Here is a 21,412-nt window from a genome sequence, read left to right as displayed (position 1 = left end):
ATATTAAATAATTATCAGCCGAGAGAACAGGAAGTTACTAATACAATTTACGGACATACATAGAGATCAATTGGGACAATGTTTCTGTGAAAATAATGAAGGCAAGATCGCGTCATTCCTCGGTCTAGGAATCGCGATGAGATGAAAATTATGTCTCATTTGAGTCTTGATATATAATGCATATGAATATTGTCCTACCACTTTATAAACTTTGAACGTAAACAATCGTTCATTAGCGATCTTCAGAGATTTAAATCAATCGAATATTGTGTGCGTAACCAAAATTTTCTGTAAAGTATTTAAACGATAGCGAGTGTGTTGTACTTAATGACGAAATTGATAAACTTATTCTATAAAATAAGATATATATATCCGATTGCTTTGTAATCTCTCTTTTTATTTATTTTTCTTTGTAAACTCTGTGCCAATGCAAATAAATTAGATCTATTATCTTCTAATTTACGACTTAACATGTAACATTTATATTCTTCGAGACTATCTGCAATTATATAAAAAAAAATATATTAAAAGATTTAAACACAGAATTTACAAGTGAACTCATCAATTATATAAAAAATGATATGCATATTAAAGTGTATATTTCGTTTTGAGATTCCGAATTGCTAAGAAAAAAAAAAATTTAATTGACTATCGACATAAAAAAACGCGAACGTCTATATGCAAACGTCTCGCAAATTGCATTGCCTATGAGTGTGGAAAAAAAAAAGTAATATATTACACTCGTCGATAAATCGACGACAGTAAAGTATAGACTCTAATACACATGCTACGTGATGAGACATTTGCTAGACAAATTACATAAATTATTAACCGAACCAGCGGTAAATCCTCGAGATATAATAATATCAGACATATGCAACATACTTCTATAACCAAGTACTTTTCCACGACGAGACGACGCAGCACTTTCTTAGTCACTGTCCAAATTAGTATCGCGATCGATGATAGCTGCCAGTTCTTTCACTTGATCTCGATTCGCATGCATGAACGCCTTCGCGGTCCAAATCATGTTCGCCAGGATCTCGTCGCTCTTCTCATCCATGGCGACGTCCGCCGTTAATTGCGGGTTGAATCTGTAGTACGGTACGCCGATCATGGAGCACCAAGTACGGGCGCGATCGACTACCCGGCCATCACTGGCCGTCGCTTGATCCACCAGCAGCGTACCTAATGCCGAGATACCGAATGCGAGCTTGGCGGTATCCCAGAGACTCTCGGGTCGGTAAACGTCGATCTCGTTCAGCGCAGCAGTAGTCGGCACGAGTCCTGTGCCGATAGAAACCACCAGCGACAGCGGTATCGCCTCCTTTTCACGATCGGTGGCCTTCAGCGCCAGATTGTACTCGTGAATCTCCGTCATGGCGTCCAAGGTGGGATTATTAGCGATCAGACCGCCATCCAGGAATCGGCCGAACGCTCGAAAGTATGACGGCGCCGCTCCGGTCGCTCTTGCCGCCTTCCAGAGAAGTTGTTCCTTCGGCGGTAACGTCGACTTGAACATCGTGTTCTCCGGCACTTTCAACAGGGCACTGGGCGACTTGTAGTTACGGAACAAATGAAGATCCACGGGCTTCCGGTCGGCGAGCACGCCCGTGATCATTATCTTCGGTTTCTCGATGTTCGCCATGACTGTATACGTGCCGAGGCATTCCTTCAGCACTCTCTCGAGGCCCTCGCTGCTATAGGGTCGCGAGCCTACGAAGGCATCTTCCTTGATGCGGAAGTAGAGCGCCTGGCATTCCCGTAAGGACTTGCCCGCGGCAAGACCGAGCGCCAGGATGCCGCCAGTGGAAGTTCCAGCGATCCAGTCGAAGCAGTGCACCACCGGTTTTAGCAGCACCGACTCGATTTCCAACAACGTCTGTATGAGCACCAGTCCACGAATACCGCCGCCGTCGAGACAAAGCAGTCTGCCGCCCTTGATTCGCTTATTACGTGCGTGTTCAGCCATCTTCTCCATGCTCGATACGTGCAGCATCTGATCGAGAATTGTACGCGGCACGTAATGCGGTGGTTCCGATGGCGCGATGCCGGTATAATTTTCGCCGTATTTGCAACCAAGATGGCAGCCCGTCATCTCCGCCGGGCATCTTTCCGCGCCTACCGCGTGCAGCACATAGATTATCTTGTTACCCTCGGTAGTATCGATGTTTGCCTTGTGCCTGGATGTTTCCGACTTCCAATTCCGCGCGTCGCTATCGGCGCCAAAGCCAATGAGCGTCTGCACGATAGCCGGAGTCTCCGCCTCGACTGCGAGATGTAGCGGTGTGTTACCATCATTATCGACAATGTTAACGGATGCCATATGGCTTAACAAGGCAACCACGCAAGGCAGCCGTTTGCGCATCACCATCACGTGCAACGCGGTGCGTCCGTCAAAGTTGAGCGCGTCGATGTCGCAGTTGGTGTCGATCAACGCCGTGATCACTTCCCGGCTACGCGACCAATGTAATGGAGTGCCGCCAAATTTCATGTCCTCCGCGTGAAGCACGTTCGGTTTGTCGTGGAGAAAATCGCCGACGTAGCCGGGACTGGAGGGCTGTCCCTCGGTGGCGGGTATGTTTACATCGGCGCCGATTAGCAAGAGCGCTTTGACACACTCGGGCTTATCATTCTGACACGCGACATGGATGGGAGTGTGACCGTTGCTATTACGACTGTTTAGGCTGTTTGGAAGACCCGAGCCCAGAGCGAGAATGATCTCCTTGGTCGACGTAGCAGCGTAATGGTAGACCGTATTCGCGTTATGATCCAGATGCTCCAGCGAGCTTTTCGCCGCTATTAGCATCTCGACGGTGCGTAAGTTGTTGGTCTGTATGGCGACTTGCAAGGGCGAAATTCCGGTTTCCAAATCACCGCTGTTAAGCTGACTGTTGACAATGGCATGCATGAAAGCATCGTGGAGCGCGAAATAGGCCGCTAGATGTGCCAGAGTCCAAGTCGGATGTTCTACCAAAGTATCACAGAGCTTTTGAATTTTCCCCACATTGCACATCTGAAAAAAAATATGGTATAAATCAATATATAATTATCTAATTATCAAATATATTCTAATTTATATCTAAAAGGTACAGTAGAGATATATTAAAAACAAAACTTGTTTCTGTTTAAGATGTACTTAAATAGATTCATTTTTAAAGGTAAATATAAACGTGTTTAAAATAAAAAAAAACATACCTCGCGTACTATTTGTACGAGTACAGGAACTTTGTCTTTATATATTAAGAATCGTGCATCCCCACCTTCCAGAGTTTCAGATCGGAACAAACTGAAAACAAAATCATTTAAAATAATGTTTAAAAAGTATTCAGCACTCACAAAAAGTTAATAAGAAAATAATGTTATAGAAAGCCAATCATATATGTTGAAAAATGCAGAAATACTGCTATCAGTAAACAAATTCATATACAGATATAATTATTAATTATAATTATATATAAATTATACAAACTATTTATATAATCATATAACTATAGTATTTTTTATAATCTAATTATACAAGATGATCTACTTTAATTTATAAATATTTATATTTCAAACTATATGTTGATTTGAAAAATATTCTTTTGAAGAATTGAGAATTTTGAGAGAAAGCTTATTGAGAGCGGAGGCATCGAGGAAATTTAAAGGTTAAATGCATCTTTCTAAATGGAATGACTAATTTTTTTATATTTACTATTTCTACAAATACCCATCTCATTAATTTTTATCAATAACATTGACGTAAGGATAAGAGATTGACCAACGACATGTATATTTACCTTTCACTGAAGTATTAAGATGACTACAATAGCCTATGAGTAGCATTCACACAATAAAATTTAAATAATCTGCTTAAGAGCAATCTGCGTGTTTATTTATTTATTGCTTCTCTGTATATTGAGTTTGTTTTCGCTAATAAACTTGACACACAGCGGAACAATATTACATGAATTAAAAATTGTATATCTTGAAAACTTGATTAGTTGCATGATATAAATATCCTAATACATATATTTATATATTTTTTTAGTATTCTCAATTATTAAATTTTACCATAAAAGAGTAGTTATATTGCAATTTAGAAAGTGCATTTGACTTTCAAATTTTTGTTTACGACTTCCTTTAGCAAATTTATTGCAACGTTCTCCTCAAAGTTTTCAATCCTCTAAAAGGACGGTTTTCAACTCAACATAATTTCCAAAATAGAAAGATTTATAAATTAAAATGTGGATCAATCTGTATATATTTCATTAACGAAATAACGACGGTGATAAGTATACCTATACGCCAGATGCAAGGTTTCCGTGCAGGGTCTGTGTAACACAATCTCGTATTTATCTTGATTTTTACTTTCCCCAGGTCCGTAGAGAACGATGCCATCCTCGCGTGAATGTATACGTCGATTAGTGTACTGTTCCGGTCGAACTTCCTGAATGACATTCGGCGGCACATCCGAGAATTTTCGCAGCATATTATTCGCGATTGTACCTAGCCATGCCATGGTGCTAACGGTTGCGACGAAGTGACGTGACGACGATGTTTGGCAACGATAGAACGAGACACGGGCCACTATCGTGAAAAAGTATTACGCAAATTTGCGTTACTTATCGTGCCGGAAAAAAGCGGCATGACATATATATATAGCTTTTTGTACTATGTACCTTGCTCTTTTATTTACCCGGCTCGCATCCTTGTATAGGCAGGGGTTTGACGTTGTCCAACACTCTTCTTATCAGTTGAATTGACCATGAAGACCTCGCACGATGAAAACATGAAGTTCCGCAGTCAGGGCTGCCAATGTTGAGGAATAAATTTTCCGTTGTCCTTATGTGCAGCTGCTTGTTGCGATCAGATGCACACTTATATGCTCTTTCTCACAATAATGAACTATGCATTCGTAAAAAAAAAATATAAAAAAATTATATAACATTTTATGAAAATTTTTACATGTCACATTCATAAATTCATATTAAAAAATATATAATAATTTCTATATATATAAATTTCTATAATCATATTTTTGTAACTTATTATATCAATTACAATGCTAGATTAAAATTCTAGTAAATTATATATTTTATATCTCATAGTTAAAACTATTTTTAATGAAAAAATATTACAATATTATATTACAATAATTTTTTAATAAGTGTTACACATTGCGACAAGACAGATCTATTGTATCGATATTATAACGATCGATCGAATGACAATAATGCGGGAAGCAACAATTCCCGCATTAACACTTCATTCTTTTTTTATTAAAGATATAGATAAATACTCTTATGTCACACAATATCACGTAATAATTATGTTTCTGGAATTAAACGATTCATCTAGCTTAACATCTCGCATAGACGTGTTATTCCATCTCTTAAATTTTCATCTAAAATCTACTTTATTCCTTGAATTTAATCTAAAATGACTCTATTTAGACCAAAATCTTTTTAAAAATCTACTTGATAACAAATTATATTAAATACAACATAACACGTTGTACACAAAAAGATTTCTTAATACGAGTGTGACTAAAATTCTGTCTCTCAATAAAGCCTTTTCATATATTAGTAATTTTTCTATACACATGTGTACATATATAAATTAACAAGTATAGAATTATAGAACAAGTATAGAATTATTTACTCATTACCATTATATTCCGTATAATGTGAAACCGGTACGATCATTAGTAATCAATAGCATATTGTAAATCATAAAAAGGACTATAAATTGATCATTTTCGTTTTGCAACCTTAAGAAAATATCAAATTCTTCATTTATCGTATTGAGAGCGGTTCTAATACATTGTTGCATACTATATTCACAGCCTATATATACATTCCTTCCTTGTCTCTATATACAATTTTCAATTTGATCATTTGCAAATTGTTTGGAACAATTGCGCAACCTTGTATTTCTCTCTTTCTTTTTAACCAGTATCGCACAATCCTTAAGCGAAACCGCTTAATATCGTCTATTATTGCAATAACAAAATCCGACGAACCTTTTCACTAATATCGTTGAATTTGTTGAATATTTGTTGCCTGATGAATCCCTCGTTTCCGCTCACTCTTCGCGAAAACGTTTGTTATAGTAACGTCGTTTTTTGAACTTGCTTCTTGTTTATGCATACATCACTGAAGTGTTTGTGGATTGCTAAGTGGTTTGTATCCCTGTAATAAACAATTTATGTTAGTAGTCGTAATTAGCATAAATATTTCTCGACAAAAAGTGAAAAAAATTTTCATGGCCGTTTTAATCATGGCCCTTCTAATTTGGAATTTGGTCAAATTAAATCTGAAATAAGCGAATATAAAGACTAATTGAGAGAAAATAATGAAAAAACAAAGTGGAAAGAAATAGATCATACTGCATTCGAAAGTAATAGAAAAATTAGATGGCAATAGAGAAGTCACATAGTTCGCATAGCCTTTTCAGTGATTCATGCTGCCATAATAGCGTATATTTAGCCGTTCGCTTCCAGGTCTTACAGTGTTATTAAATGAGTCACGCAAACGTTCTGTAAACGTTTTATATTCCATCTCTGGGTTACTTTGCCCAAAGTCGAAGTCCGCGACTTCTACCGTAAATCTTGCTCTGCTTTGAATATAATACGCCACACCGAATACTATTAGTACCACGGCAACGAGCGAACAAGAGACTGGCACTACGATAACCGACAATTGCGGTTTTGTTGTAACTGTAAAAACGTATTATATTATTGTGCGATTGTGTCAACAACAAATTAAGACACGACGATACTTATTAGATATTTTTTAAATAGAAATTTACCTTTGTAAATGTTTATTGTTAATGGATAAACTTGTTTACTGACTTCGTTGTTCAATATGATCAATATTGTATAGACACTGGGCTCGAGGAAATAATGGAGAATAGAGAAATTGCATGAGTGCAACTGTTCTACAATGTTGCATGTCTCGTTCCCCGTTGCATTATATTTTCCATGATGGAATTGAAGACACTTGGAAAAGGGCCCCGATCCCTTACAAGTTACATTCAGAGACAGCATATCCCATGGTTGGATCCAGTTTGTACCTTCCACCGAGATGTTTGACACAGGAGCTATAAACATTTATTCAAAAAGAAATAAGTTATAAATTATATTAATATTAATTTGTAGATAAATTTATTTACAAAAAAATGTGTAAAATATCAATTGCATATCTTACCACGAACGTGAATCTTCTTGTAAAAGTATCCGTACGTTTTGTTAGGATCCGGCGGAATGAGAGAAGTATTCGAACAAATGTAAGGCAAAGACATATTGGCAGCATCTATTGTGCTTATAGTGATCGGAGATACAACTGTTGTAGGCTTTATCGATGGATCTACACTTGCGACAGTTGTTGGCAACATAGTTGTTGTTACATCTGTGATACGAGTTCCATTTGGATTTGTCGTAGTAGCATTTGGTGAGACTGTCGTCACATTAATAGGCACGGTCGTAGTTGTAGGTGGCAAAACGGTTGTGGTTGTTGCTGGATTGTACGAAGCGATCACCAAAGCTCCTATTTCGTGTGTCATGCCAGGAGTCGTAAAATTATACGCAAAAACGAAATTATTCGTTTGACCATAATACTTGCAATCGATAAACCAATACTTTGATATCGCTGTTGCCTTCTGTTTTATAAAGTCATAATCTCCTTTACGTATATCTATCAGTAGGTTTGTTTCATTTGCTGAAGAGATATAATCTCCTACTATAGTTTTATTAGTTTGTTTTATGGTTACATTACCATTAAGATACTCTGAAATTAAAACAGTTAATAAGTATAAATAATACGTTTAAAAAAAAAAGTAGCAAAAGAAATGTTTTAACAAAGTTTACCAGAAATTTCAAACTCAATACGAGCACTTGTGTCAAACATCCATATAATTCCCCAAGTATGATAGCTGACTTCTATTCCTACCATGTAGGTTCCAGGAGTGTTACTTTCCCGTGGATAACTTACATTCCAAAATGTTGTTGTGTTTGATGTACTTTCGGTCTAAAAAGTAATAATATATAAAATTGATAAAATTAATAACTCTTCTAAAAATAACAGAAAAATATTGATATTAAAATATAAATAAAAATAACAGTAATAATTAAATCAATAACTAGAGAGAATATATTATATAATTTATAATACGTATTATATATATTATATTTGCAATAAATATATAAATTTAAATGTGATCAAAATGTTAATATTTCCCCCAATTTTAACAATCTTCTACGTCAAAGATTAGATAAAATAGCTTGACAATTTGAAGTTTCGAGCAACTTGATTATCAAATATGAATATACATTATATTACAACCTCATATTCACGGTTCATCAATGAATTATCGGTCCATTTATATTTGTAGGTCCCATATGGTCGCGTGTTATCTTCCGTGAACAAATCCGCTCTGAAAGAGATTGTGGCACCCAAAATAGCTGGTCCATCGTGTGACAGTTGGACATAGTCCTTGGCAGTAACTGCAAAGTGATTAAAAACTGTAAAGCGATACGTGCTAGCTTATCACAATTATATGCAATGATAAGCAAGAAAAGAAAACAACGCAAAAGTATAAAGAATGAGAAAAATATGCATGTAACGGTGATAGAATAGAAAGATGTTCCTTAAGTAGCTTCTTTAATTTGTCACGCGTTATTACCTTGTAAGAAACACCAAACACCCCAAACGAGATGGCAATAGAAACGCGCTGTTTGCATTCTGTACGTTATTAGAACGCGTCACATTCGCGATTCTTTTCAAATTACTTTGACGTTCGTCGAGAACATCGACAACAATCCTTGACGGCTTTTCACTAAATCGCCATTTTGCCTGTGATTTATAGGTACGTTCCACTTGACGCTACTTTTGCTTCCGAGTACAAAATTCTTCGCCCGGGGCCGCTGTTATATGTATCTATTCGGAAACGTTTCCGAGCGGAATAATTTTGTTTTTCCTTATTTTCCTATTATGAACATTCAGATAAATTCCTAATATGAATGTTTATAATAGGAAAATGACGAAAAACAAAATTATTCCGATCGGAAACGTTTCCGAATAGATACATAATCGCTGCCCAGATCAGTCCATCGAGCACTTCGAAGCGAAAGTAGCGTCAAAAAGAGCGTATGTCATGTCTGCCAACAATAACGATTAGTGCCAACTGAATATTGAATCTATCGATAATACCAACGTTTTTCTAAACAATGATCTTATCTAAGATAGATAAAAATGATTACGTTTGTATCTACATGACGCAAAAGTTCGATAACAGCTGATCACTCAACAGCTGATATGTGACACGTGACACCTGTTGAAAATAAAGTACTTAATTTTAAAGTCTAATTTATTTTTCATTCGAATCTAATTTAAAATTATGATTACCTTTTGCATTAAGGTAAAAGAATAATTAAATAGATAGAATAATTTAATTAAAACTTTAAAGACTTCTTGTTTATATTTCTTACAAAAGATTAGTTGACACTGTCTCAAAAAGCCAGATATAATGTCGAGAAAATTTTTCTCCAACTTCTTGCCGATTTTCCGACATTATGAGCTTATGAAAAAAATTAATTTTATCAATACATTGAAGTGGAATGTTAAAGGTGAATATAGAAGTTTATCCACTTCATTACATGTCGAAACGAACAGTGGATTGTCTGTGGACGAAGAACTGCAAGAAATTTTTCAACTCAAAAACACCAAGATTAGTAACTGGATTATAGAGGTATTACTATATTTCTTAATTGTAATAAAACACAATTTTTTCTATTAAAAGTTTATACATTGAAAAATATTTGCAGAACAAAGTACGTGCACTATGTGTCAGATATACTGAAAGCAACAGAGAGAATCGTCAGCAGATTTTACGCATATTAGCTTTACAGTACGCTGTGCAACATAATGATATATGCCAAGTGGCAAAGAAGTTAGTCTCTACTGAGGTATTATTGTATAAGTTGTATGCGATATCTTGATCAAATTACATTCAAGATATGTTGAATCTTATTTCAAGCTGTCATGATCATGCTATATAGATATTGAATGTATTTTGACATATATAAAATATATTTTTTTCATATTTATACTAATACTTTGTGAAAATTGATATATAGATTTATCACATAAATATGCATTGTCTCTTGGAGAATATAATTGTAATTACAAAGTTGCAAGATGCTAATATTTTAATTTTGTTTCAGCGTGAAAATGAGAGGCAAATGATCATCCATGAGAGAATGCTGAAGAATGTTCTTGAACCTGCTTATCAATGGTTATTTTTTATCATAGGAAGATTGCAGCATGGTGTGAAATTTTTAGTGGATTTGAGAACTGATGTTTTGGTAAATAAATATCAAAAAAGTTTATGTTATAAATAATTTGCTTGCAAGTGACAATGCAATTACAATTTAGTTCTTCTTATAAAATAAAAATCTTTGTCAAGCTAGATTTTTATTTTCATTCGGATACTTTTATTAGGAACTAATGTCAGAGGCAAAAGATATGGATGAAAGTATAATAATACAACAGCTAAATCATACCTTGCGAGATTTGCTTTTGCTCTGGTTTTCAATAGGTTTTTTGCACATGGAGAGAATAACTTGGGAAAGTGCGTGTGATATATTGCAAAAGGTAACAATATCTTCTATTACCATTTACTTCATTGATGTCAATTTTCAATTTTTACGTCTCTGATTCTTCATTTGTAAATTTGAAGGTTTCCGATTATGAAGCCATACATCCTATGAGAAACTGGTTGGACTTAAAACGCAGAGTTGGACCATATAGAAGATGTTACATATTTATACATCCATCCATGCCAAGAGAACCTCTTGTTGTATTGCATACAGCATTATGTGACGTTATACCAGGTTAAATATCTGAAAAAAATCTGTGTTTTAATTCTTAATTGAAATTGTTTTATAGGAAGAGAAGAGACTAATCTTTAACAATAATCTTTATATCTTTGATTTATAGATACTGTAAAGGGTATCCAGGAAGCTGAATCTAGAATCCTAGGAAATGCAAAAAGACACATAACATTTTTAGAAGAAGATAAATCGAAAATAAAAGCGGCAATATTTTATTCTATAACATCTACACAGAAAGGATTGCAGGTAGTTGATTTGTGACAAAAGTTTTATATATATATATAATTAGAATATTATAAATTTAAGTTTAGAATATCACAAATTAACAAAAGTTATATGTATATATATTTCATACTGTTACTGTACAATTAAAAAATTATATACGACTATAAAGAAATGTTTTTGTACATACAGGGCATTGAGCTTGGTAATTATCTAATAAAAGAGGTAGCCAGTGAGATTACAACTGAATTTCCAGCTGTGCAGCAATTATCGAGCTTATCACCAATACCAAACTTCAAAACTTGGTTATTTGACAAAATAAAACAAGGTAACAATTAAAAAAAAAAGTAAGAAATGATGAATAAATACTATATTTATCCCTAGATGTAGCATTCATATTTACCATGCAAGAACATGAAATTATAAAAGATATTTTAAAAACAAAAGACTTGGTATCAACCTTGAAAAAAATTCTGAGCACTTCATTGTGGACAAATGATAAGCAATTGTCAGAATCTTTAAAAGAACCACTACTTCGAGCATGCACATGGTATTTATATAAGGAAAAACGACGTGGCTATGCTTTAAATAATGTGGGTATGTTCTATGTACTATTCTTTTTTTCTACTTTTATAATCAATAAGCACAAATTATAATATATTTCTCAAATGAAAAGAATTAATAAAATAAAATTAAGTGAATAATAAATAATCAGTATTGTATGCAAAAAAAATATAATTTTTTTCTTAATAATTTATAGATATATATATTGTCTTACAGCTAATTTTCATTTACGTAATGGAGCTATGATGTGGCGAATAAATTGGATGGCTGATCCTTCGCCACGTGGAGTAGCAAATAGTTGTGGTTTAATGGTTAACTATAGGTATAACATTACATTGACTTGTTTCTAAAAAAATTTAAAATTTTAAATCTCATTACTGCATCCCTAGATATTTCCTAGAAGAATGTGAGAAAAACAGTCGGAATTACATTGAACATTTTGTCATAAATGCTTCGGAAAATATAATTAATATCGCCACACAAGCAGAAAAATTAAGAATTACTTACAATATAAGCTGTGATATAATATGAAAGAATCATGAAGAAATATAACAAATATCTATAAACATGTCTAAGGGCGAAAGAATGTGGTAAGATAATGATACTAATGATAATGAATTATATAACTGCTGAGCCGAGGTGAAGGTACCTAAGTTATTGATAAAAAATTCTCTTTATTACTCTTCAAATTTTATGTTTTTATTAAAGATTATTAAATTTGTTCATTTATACAATAGCTGATTCGTTTCCAGCTTAAAGACAGCACAATGGTCTGCAGACAAGTCTAGAACACAAATAATATATAATTTCGATTATAATTCAAAAAATTCTTTGTTATTTTTTTCAGAGTAATCAAACAAGAGCATGGGGAGACAATTGAAAAGTGCCATTATGTTGATACAATATTGAAAATATTAAATTTACACATGTAATTTCTTGTCTTAATGTTTCTACTAATAATTATATACATTTTCTAAATTTATATATGTATATATATATATATATATAAATAAATAAAATTAAAATACACACCTGTAGTCAAGGCTGAGTTTGGTGAAAGTTCGCGGGAAGATGAGGTCTACTTTCTAGTTTTGTGTAATCCAAATGGAATTCCTTAGCTACCTTTCTCCAGTTTTGCGCATCAAAATAATAATAAGTACCACGTTCATATGTCGACGTCTTTTCTACAATTCCCAAACCTGGTGCCTGCGTTATCCAAACTTTTTCTTCCATATGATATCGCCATTCTCTGCTGTACCTTTGTGTCACATACATAGAATTATATAAATAACGCGTTTGTAAATATTTCCGAGTATGAAAATCAATTGTGCTTACAATTCTGCCGCCGCAGCTAATTGCAATACATCCCCAACATTTGTATAAAACATATAAAACAGTAGATCATCTTTATATCGATTTAGTTTAACTGGTGCTAGCTTATCCCTGAAACATGGGAAATTAACTTTATTGGTAAAATAATTATTTATCTCGATGCAAAATCAATATTATATCTATATTATTTTCGTTTCAAATTGTATTCATGTTTCATATTTCAAGTATTACATATTTCAATAATATAATTTCAATCTATCTTTTAGATTAATATATTTAGATCAAAAAGAGAGCATCTCTCTCAACTATTTATATGATAATATACAGTTAAAAAACACTTATATATTATTTTTATTATAAGCATGGACACAGCAATGCATCGAAATGCATAGTAAACAAAAACAATCAATACCTGATCGCGGCATTTATAAGATATTCCGGTGGTACGTGAAAATCTATATCTTGTGGTCTACAAGGTGTTTCCGCCCAGGGACCACCAAAATTCTGATAAAGATTTTCCGGCGAATTCAAATTCAATCCTAACGCGGTAAGATCTTGACCTAACGCCAGTGACACTAGGTTTGGATCCGTTTCCGCCGCTCTAATAAACGTCAAAAGTCCAACCATGCCGAATTGATCCTTCACCATACTTGCGGGTATGTTTGTCACCTTACCTGCACGTAAGATTAAAATTAATTGCATTATTATTTATTATATATTATTATATATATTATATTTTATTATTTATTTATATTTATTGCAGAATTAATGCAAAACCCAACTAAACTAATCGCGCATCTTTCGTTTAATTGTAAGATGATCCAACGAATCTTTAATTACCGTCGGGCGATGTTTGGATGCCTCTTTTAGAAGACTGAGATTTTTCAGATCCAGGGGCTCTGTTTGCCTGCAGCACGTCTTGTCCGATCTCCGGACCGAGCCCTACAGGTATATTTTTATCACCAGATATACTGCCACCGGGTGATGGACCTTCTCGATTCTGCGTACCTGGTAATGCGGGAAAATCTTCCGAGCTCATAGTAAATTCGCTCGATTCGGATGTCGGTTGTTTGACCATCCCAACTGTAAAACACAATTACATAAATTGTATTGACAATTACGTTAGCAATATAAACTACTTGTGCTAATTGTAAGCGTATGTAAATTCCGCGTATACATATGTGAATCGCGTTATACTATTTTCAATTTCAATATCTCAATACCGAGTGCGGTTATATCATTTCAAACATAATAAAATTGAAAATATAATAAACTTTTATAAAATGTTAAAATCTTTCTGAAAAAGAAAAAAAAAGACTAATACTCAAACCAGCAGGTTTGCATTATAATATAAATGTTTTACAGTGTATATAAAAGTATATTTTGCTCTCGCATCTTTGCATTCTTCTTGACACTAACCATAAGGCTGTTTCCCTGGCATGGGACTAGGTTGCGGCATAGAATCACCTTGACCTCTATTCGTTAGGGAGGGAAACTCCGAGAGATCTAACAGAGGGGGAGTATTTGTATCTCCGCCGCCTCCACTCCCAAAAACAGAGTGGAAATTGTTAACCGCACCTTGAGATCCGTAATTACGACTTGGAGGTATTCCGAAACTGCCCATACTACCCATTGGATTTGAAGCTCTGCAATATAGATGGAGATGATTGCAGAGAAAGAGAGAAAAAAATCAAAAGAGAAAAAGCTATGGGCTTTACATTATTACGCTCGATTATGGTCTAATTTGTTCACTCATAGTGCAATGTAAAAAAAAAGGAAAAAAAAAGACAGATCGTAACAAAGATCATAAAGGTTTTATTAAGAGAACTAACCCAAGAGCAGGCATTGTACGTCTATCGGTAAAAGCTCTTTGCCCAAACAGTCCTCTACTGCCCATAGGAGAGAGTTGCTGCTGTTGCTGATGGCTATTCTGTCCACCGCCAGAGCCCGATGCTCCGGGATAAACGTTAGTGGCAACTACCGCTGAATTGGCTGTACTCGAGGTGCTTGCAGATGACCCTGAGAACATGCCCGAGGTAGGCGTGACATGACCCGCGAGGGTCGACGTGTTTAAAACCCCCCCACCGCCAGCTGTCCGTGAAGTGAGACTTGCGTTCGCAATACTGCGTGGCGGTTGTTCAAAGTTCAGATTGGCCATAGCCCGATGGCACTACTGTTAATGAAAATGTTTTTGCCCGAAAACAGGCACACCACCGAGCACTCTTGTTTCGCAAAACTTGGTTAGCACAGCCACTTGTCTTTCTTTAATACAACACTCGAAGGTTCTTCAATTATATGGGATCGCCGATGATCCATGACAAAAATTTGTGACCTGAAACAAGAAGGATCGCAATTAATTTTCGATAATTGAGCATCGATAATTGAGTCGCTATCGAAATGTACATTATTGTTTTACCTCCTCCTCTTGTCACAGCCCCTCAGTGACAGTTACATTAAAATGCAGCACAGAGATGAGAAAGTACACACCTGTAATAACAATTATATGAGATTATTGATTTAATATATCAAAATAAGCATAACATTTTATATATAAATATATGTTTCTTACACCTAACGAGATTGTGTATATATCTATGGTAGAGAATACCGAATGTTGTGTATAATAATACTTAAAATTTGAATATGTTTATTAATTAATTCTTAAAATTCAATCTGCTTATTAAATATATGTCAGTTTTGTTGTAAACAAATTTATGTAAACTAACTGTAACTGCAATAACTAGCCTTTTACATGCGTACGTTACTTTATGTCAAGTGAGAATTGATACTTTAACAAGTCATATTAAGGATTTTAAAACAAAAACATTGAATCTAATTCTAAATTCTAAAGTTTCAATCTAAAAATCTTGACATACATTTAACGATGCCAGATCTAATTCTGCCTCGGTGTTCTTCATGACACATGTTAGAAAAAGATCATAGGATTCATAAATTCTACATCAGACACATGTCTAAGCTTCGTCTCTCTCATTAATTCGTCAACTCTATCTTGCAAAGAGAGCGTACAATAGTGCGCTTGATATGTACTGGTTTTCCGCGCATTTCTCTCAAAAACCGCGAGAAGAGAGAGACCCCTAAGATCCGTCCGCGAATAAAAGCCGCGCGTAAGTAAACACGGACCGATCAACGACACTGTTGACACTATCCGGACGGATAGACGCGGCGCAAAAAGGGACGAAAGGTTATAAATTGGTACGTAAAACGTTAAAAAAACGAAAGAGAGCGGCGCGCGCCGCGATACTACCTGGGACGAGATAGCCACCAGCTGCGTATCACGACGCGACGAATCCCATCGTGATATTCGCGACGAGCGAAGAGTGGACGAATGGGGGTTAAGGGGGAAAACAAAATGAAAAAAAATACACACACGCACGCACGAGCGCGAAAACGTCGTCGATGTTGACCCTCTCTCTCTCTCGGTCGGTCGCGAGGTTCTGGCAGTGGCGATGGCTGGTGGTTCGGTGGACTCTCGGTGGACTCTCGGTGGACTCTCGGTGGACTCTCGGTGGACTCTCGGCGAAGGGGTCTTCGCGCGACTCCAGAGAACACGAACTGTCACTTTGTCGCGCGCGCGTCAAAACCGCGAACACGCACGTGGACGTTGGGGCACGCGGCGATTACAATTTCATACACATCACAGTGCCCTTCAGTTAACAGAACCTACTGTTTTGTCACACACTCGTAGTTTCACGAACTTAAACAACACTAGAGGCACGAACCGTCTGCCATATTAACAATTTCTACGTCGTTGCTCGAACGAGCGTCGAATCGATCAGCGGGTCTCCGTACGAGGTTGACGTCGCGCGATATGATAAATCCACGGACGATATTACCGCGTCAATCGTGCGTCCTCGCGTCGTAGAAACGTTCGTCGTGTGTACGTCGTCGCCTCGGCGAAAACACAACAGTCTCGAACTTGACTAGGATGCGCGACACCTCGTCGCGCTAATCTAGGGTTATTTTCTCGATCTTTCTCGTGTCCCGATTGGCCAATCGAGACCAAGTGGACAAAAATCTCTTCGCTCTGATTCGTCGATGGAACGCTCCGAAATTTTCGCATGATGATCTACAGCTGCCAACTTCAAGGTCGCGCAACTACGGACTGCGCGGCGCGAGTGGCGCGACGCGCGACGCCGGTGACCACGCGACGATGGGGGGGGGGCTGGGTGGTGGGGGATGCGCGCGCTCAGCCAGCTGTTCCCCCCCCCATTCCCCCACTCGAGCGCCCCCACTCCGCGCACCGAATTCCGATGCGTGATACAGCGCCACTTGAAGGTCGAACGTCGAAACCTAAAGACACATTCGCAATCGCGTCCCGATTCGAGGAGAGATTACGTATCTGCCATGTTCTTTGTTTTCGAGTCGACGCGTATCGGTGGGTCAACTTGCGAATATTTACTGAATAATCTATGGAAGAGGACAATAGCCAAGGTTTTGTGATAGCGTTTTATAAACATTTTACACACTCTCGGCTAAAATATAAGTCACTTTGATCTCGCCGAGGTTTCATTCACATTAGATGAAGTGCCATTAAACGTTAAACTCCAAGAAAAAGATACGCTCCCAGGGAAAAGGCAAGCGCGTTCGGTCCAAAAATGGCATTAATTAGGAGAGCCTCTCACGCTGGTAGTTGGTACTCGAACAATGGTAAGGAATGTGAAAAATTTACTTCACTTTTCGCTTATTGCTCGAATATGTCGCAATTTTGTTTGTTCGATGGAAAGGTATCGATGGATGGATTCGCAGAAAATGTTAATATTTGAATTTTAAGCAATTTAATAATTTAGCGTGCACAAAATAAAAATAGATTACTAATAATAGAATATACTTGTCATTCAAAAAAGTTAAAATTGGATCTGAAAAAAAAATTTGTGGAAATGCAATATATGACAAATAAATAAATATATTTTTTATTGTCGTTTTATGCAAAATATATATAGAAATATATACATTTTTGTTTAAAGATTTCTTTAGTATGTGTTTATCATAAAAATTTCTATTATATTTATGTGATATTAAAATTATAACTCTTTGCTATAGGTTCAGAATTGAGTAAACAATTAGAAGGTTGGTTGGGTGCAGCTGATTTATCTCATGGACCTGCGAGAGCAATCATTGCCCCGTTAGTAATCATCTGCAAAATATATTTTTTAAACCTATTGAGATATATATTTTGTACAAACATGTAAATATGATAATCTAATCATGTAATTTTAATTTTGCAGGCATGCAGGGTATAGTTATTGCGGGGCATGTGCTGGTTTTGCTTACCGGCAAATTAGTCCTGTAGTTGTGTAAGTAGTTATACTAATTGAATTATTTTAATAATTTGGAAACAGTTTATTACTGTTTATAAATGTGTGAAAAAAAGATAAAATTAAGATAAAAGTATGACTTTATAATACAACATGGTCTTTATTTTCTATACAATATTTTTGTAGTGTCTCTTATGCAAAATATCAAAGTCTCTCTTTAGATTAATTATACAGTAGGCCAGTAAAGAAATGATTATGCTGCATTATTGATGTAAATTTTATTAATGTACGGTAGCCCTTATAATATATAGTTTAGTTTGTAATTTTTCAAATTTCTCAGTCAACTGAAACGTGCAACGTGCTGTTATGCAGCCGTAGGATATTTATTCTAGGGCCTTCTCATCATGTGAGATTACCAGGCTGTGCCCTATCTTCGACTTCCATTTACCGAACACCGTTATATGATCTACATATTGATCAACAAGGTGCATATATGCAGATTTTATTTGTATCTCTGCATCGATGCTGCTTACTTATTAAAGCAAGATATATGCTCAGTTTAACTGACAAAAATATTAACCATGTTATGTGTGTATAAGGACTTTATTTGTAAGAAGCACTTACACACATAACAAGTTTAACTTGTGTACATTTAACAGTGAGAAGAGAACTTGAAGAAACTGGTCATTTCGAATGCATGGATCTGAACACAGATGAAGAAGAGCATAGCATTGAGATGCAGTTGCCGTTCATCGCCAAAGTTATGGAAGGGTACGTTTAGAAATAAATTAATTCCCGATTATATAGTCGGAATAATGGAAAATTATATTGATGAGAAATAATGCAGAGTAAGTGAGAGTTGTAAATTATTTCTATTTCTTACAAATATAAATAAGCACATTATTCATGTGGATTTGTCTTATGTATACACAGATTTAAGGATTCATTTACCATAATCCCAATTTTGGTGGGATCCTTAAGTCCGGAGAGAGAAGCGCTTTACGGGAGACTGTTAGCACCCTACATGGCTGATCCGCAAACATTATTTGTCATCTCTTCTGATTTCTGCCATTGGGGACAACGTTTTCGCTATACTTACTATGATAGATCATGTGGGCCTATACACAGATCTATTCAAAACCTTGATAAAATGGTATATATATTTTTAAATTTATTTTCGAGGGAGAGAGAATGCATAATCTCTCTTTTTATTATAATTTGAGAATATCGAAAAGTTTCTTATTCCATGTGTGTTCATTAAATTCGTGTATATTTTTATCAGGGTATGGACATTATAGAAACATTGAATCCTGCAATGTTTACTGAATATCTTAAGAAATATGGTAATACTATATGCGGCCGACATCCAATTGGTGTTTTATTGCAGGTATATAAATCGTACATTCAGACATCTATATAAAAATTCTAATGCATTTAATTTTATTAATACAACATATTTAATATTATATTTTATCTTTACAGGCCATTCATGGTCTCAAGGGAAATACAAATGGTCAAAGAATGAATTTGAAATTTTTGAAATATGCTCAAAGTAGTCAATGTAACAATATGAATGACAGTTCTGTCAGTTATGCTAGTGCTTCCCTAGTTCTCGAGTGATAAAAATATACAATTTGAGCGTATGGTCATTGACCAGTCTGAATATAAACATTTTCTTAAAGTGGATCGACACAATAAGGTTCTATAAATTATTAAAAGAAATTAGAGGCACAGAATGTTGAGAGATTTCGTAATGCGGAAGAAAGATAGAGGAACACTGAAGTTAACATTCTGCTGTAATTTGTAACATTATTTGTATTATGTGGCTATTACACAACAGGTGTCGGGGCAAGTGTTAATTCTTGCGTTATATGTAACAGATGGAAAGTGTACCATTATCGAAACCATTTGTATAAATGCATTTCGGTTTATTACTTACAAGAAATATTCAGTACTTCCAGATTTCAATACATAGGAAGGAGCTTAAATACTTCTTTGCTTTGGTTATTGACACAGCTACATATATGATAAATGTTATAGTAGTAAAATGTGTTTCTCATGCGCACGCGTTTGAAAGAGCAAATTTCAAACTATTGGCACAAAAGAGAATATTGTTGTTATTTATAAACAAGACTAATTAAAGATAAATCAAACTTGTTAATTAATAATTTAAATGATTCTTATAAGTATACATTTATATATTAAAAATAATGTTTTATGGTGCTTAAATTCCTAGACTATGATATAAATTAGTATAATTTAAAAATAAATAATATTTTTTTAAGTTGATGTAGATTAATTTAGATTATGATTGTGCAAAGATATATTATTATTACTTTTATACAATATATATTATATATTAAAAAATATTAAAGTAATGTTACTTTTTAAAGTTATATAATTTAAACATGGAGATTAATTTTTCAGTTTTCTCGATAAAACCAAGTTTATATGATATATCGAATAAAAGTTGCTTGCATTATTTTATTTCACTGTGAAGTCCTAAATTGTTTTAAATTGCTAATAAACTCGTAAATGTTTTGTAGTCTCTTTTGTGCCCTTAGCATGAACAACTTGTATCAATTTGTATTGTAATATCGATATATCAATACAAGAGAGTTAGGACTTAAAATATATATTTATGTTCTCTTTTTTTCTTTTTATACAAAGCAATGGAATGATCTCATATCCTTCCTATTCTATAATCTATTGTTACCTAAGCATAGGAAATTAAATCGAATAATCTATTGTATTATTGTAACATGGTGTAAGTCTGAAATGGGGTCAGTATATATAACTGAAATGTATACGCGTGTGAGTCTTCAAATTTATAACGTGTTTATTTATTTATTTATTTATTTTTACATTATTCGCAAATTTCTATATTAAACAATATATTACTTTTCAAAATTGTAAGTGATTCGTACAGAATCCTGTTTCGATTGAACATAAAATGGATGGTATACAATAATCGATTTACGTTTTGCAATAAAGTAACTTGTTCGTAACGCAAAAAAAGAAAAAAAAAAGATTGTATGAAATTGTACAACTGATCCTGCACATGTTGCTTTTTCTATCTTTATATACTGAGGTAATAAGGTTTATATTTGTATTGAAAAAAAGTAGAATATAATCTATACCT

General features: G+C 34.9%; 5 protein-coding genes across 13 annotated transcripts; 2 read left to right on the top strand and 3 right to left on the bottom strand.

Moving 5' to 3' along the window:
• Nucleotides 1–471: 471 nt before the first annotated feature.
• Ipla2-via (calcium-independent phospholipase A2 VIA) lies at nt 472–4,504 on the bottom strand. 2 transcript variants are annotated; one of them, XM_083032870.1, is made up of 4 exons: nt 4,284–4,504; nt 3,199–3,289; nt 886–3,016; nt 472–499 (listed from the first exon to the last, which is right to left on the bottom strand). In XM_083032870.1, exons 1-3 carry the CDS (start codon nt 4,502–4,504, stop codon nt 932–934), a joined length of 2,397 nt encoding a protein of 798 aa, XP_082888996.1. In that variant the 3' UTR covers nt 472–499; nt 886–931. The 2 variants fall into 2 exon arrangements, with proteins under 2 accessions (XP_082888996.1, XP_082888995.1); XM_083032869.1 differs by lacking the exon at nt 472–499 and having other exon boundaries at nt 526–3,016.
• Nucleotides 4,505–5,136: 632 nt separating this feature from the next.
• LOC145933507 (uncharacterized) lies at nt 5,137–8,988 on the bottom strand. Of its 2 annotated transcripts, none has more exons than XR_014424876.1 (7): nt 8,668–8,988; nt 8,328–8,488; nt 7,853–8,012; nt 7,194–7,772; nt 6,796–7,086; nt 6,374–6,703; nt 5,137–6,176 (listed from the first exon to the last, which is right to left on the bottom strand). XR_014424876.1 is itself a non-coding variant. In XM_083033249.1 (7 exons), exons 1-7 carry the CDS (start codon nt 8,723–8,725, stop codon nt 6,138–6,140), a joined length of 1,497 nt encoding a protein of 498 aa, XP_082889375.1. In that variant the 5' UTR covers nt 8,726–8,986; the 3' UTR covers nt 5,138–6,137. The 2 variants fall into 2 exon arrangements, 1 of the variants encoding a protein (XP_082889375.1); XM_083033249.1 differs by having other exon boundaries at nt 5,138–6,176; nt 6,495–6,703; nt 8,668–8,986.
• Nucleotides 8,989–9,252: 264 nt separating this feature from the next.
• LOC145933506 (malonyl-CoA decarboxylase, mitochondrial) lies at nt 9,253–12,701 on the top strand. Of its 2 annotated transcripts, XM_083033248.1 has the most exons (12): nt 9,255–9,402; nt 9,478–9,732; nt 9,809–9,949; nt 10,208–10,348; nt 10,485–10,637; nt 10,723–10,876; nt 10,983–11,122; nt 11,291–11,426; nt 11,483–11,695; nt 11,879–11,984; nt 12,052–12,252; nt 12,510–12,701. In XM_083033248.1, the coding sequence occupies exons 2-11, from the start codon at nt 9,511–9,513 to the stop codon at nt 12,191–12,193; spliced, it is 1,548 nt and encodes a 515-aa protein (XP_082889374.1). In that variant the 5' UTR covers nt 9,255–9,402; nt 9,478–9,510; the 3' UTR covers nt 12,194–12,252; nt 12,510–12,701. The 2 variants fall into 2 exon arrangements, with proteins under 2 accessions (XP_082889373.1, XP_082889374.1); XM_083033247.1 differs by having other exon boundaries at nt 9,253–9,732.
• On the bottom strand, nt 12,327–16,942 carry Rga (CCR4-NOT transcription complex subunit regena). Of its 6 annotated transcripts, none has more exons than XM_083033256.1 (9): nt 16,260–16,942; nt 15,398–15,481; nt 14,827–15,326; nt 14,414–14,640; nt 13,835–14,077; nt 13,407–13,668; nt 12,998–13,105; nt 12,695–12,920; nt 12,327–12,446 (listed from the first exon to the last, which is right to left on the bottom strand). In XM_083033256.1, the coding sequence occupies exons 3-8, from the start codon at nt 15,150–15,152 to the stop codon at nt 12,701–12,703; spliced, it is 1,386 nt and encodes a 461-aa protein (XP_082889382.1). In that variant the 5' UTR covers nt 15,153–15,326; nt 15,398–15,481; nt 16,260–16,942; the 3' UTR covers nt 12,327–12,446; nt 12,695–12,700. The 6 variants fall into 6 exon arrangements, with proteins under 6 accessions (XP_082889382.1, XP_082889378.1, XP_082889379.1 ...); XM_083033252.1 differs by having other exon boundaries at nt 15,411–15,481; XM_083033253.1 differs by having other exon boundaries at nt 16,383–16,942.
• A 337-nt stretch (nt 16,943–17,279) lies between these two features.
• LOC145934596 (protein MEMO1-like) lies at nt 17,280–21,267 on the top strand. Its single transcript, XM_083035187.1, has 8 exons — nt 17,280–17,662; nt 18,056–18,137; nt 18,241–18,309; nt 18,643–18,755; nt 18,930–19,041; nt 19,204–19,423; nt 19,553–19,657; nt 19,753–21,267. Exons 1-8 carry the CDS (start codon nt 17,611–17,613, stop codon nt 19,888–19,890), a joined length of 891 nt encoding a protein of 296 aa, XP_082891313.1. The 5' UTR covers nt 17,280–17,610; the 3' UTR covers nt 19,891–21,267.
• The last annotated feature ends 145 nt before the right edge of the window (nt 21,268–21,412 follow it).

This window comes from Prenolepis imparis, unplaced genomic scaffold (genome assembly GCF_030444845.1).
Source record: "Prenolepis imparis isolate NDT839.2.m4 unplaced genomic scaffold, iyPreImpa1.0 SCAF_3, whole genome shotgun sequence".
NCBI classification, from domain to species: Eukaryota; Metazoa; Arthropoda; class Insecta; order Hymenoptera; family Formicidae; genus Prenolepis; species Prenolepis imparis.
Note: the sequence above shows the minus strand (reverse complement) of the source record. Positions and strands in the feature narration are given on the sequence as shown.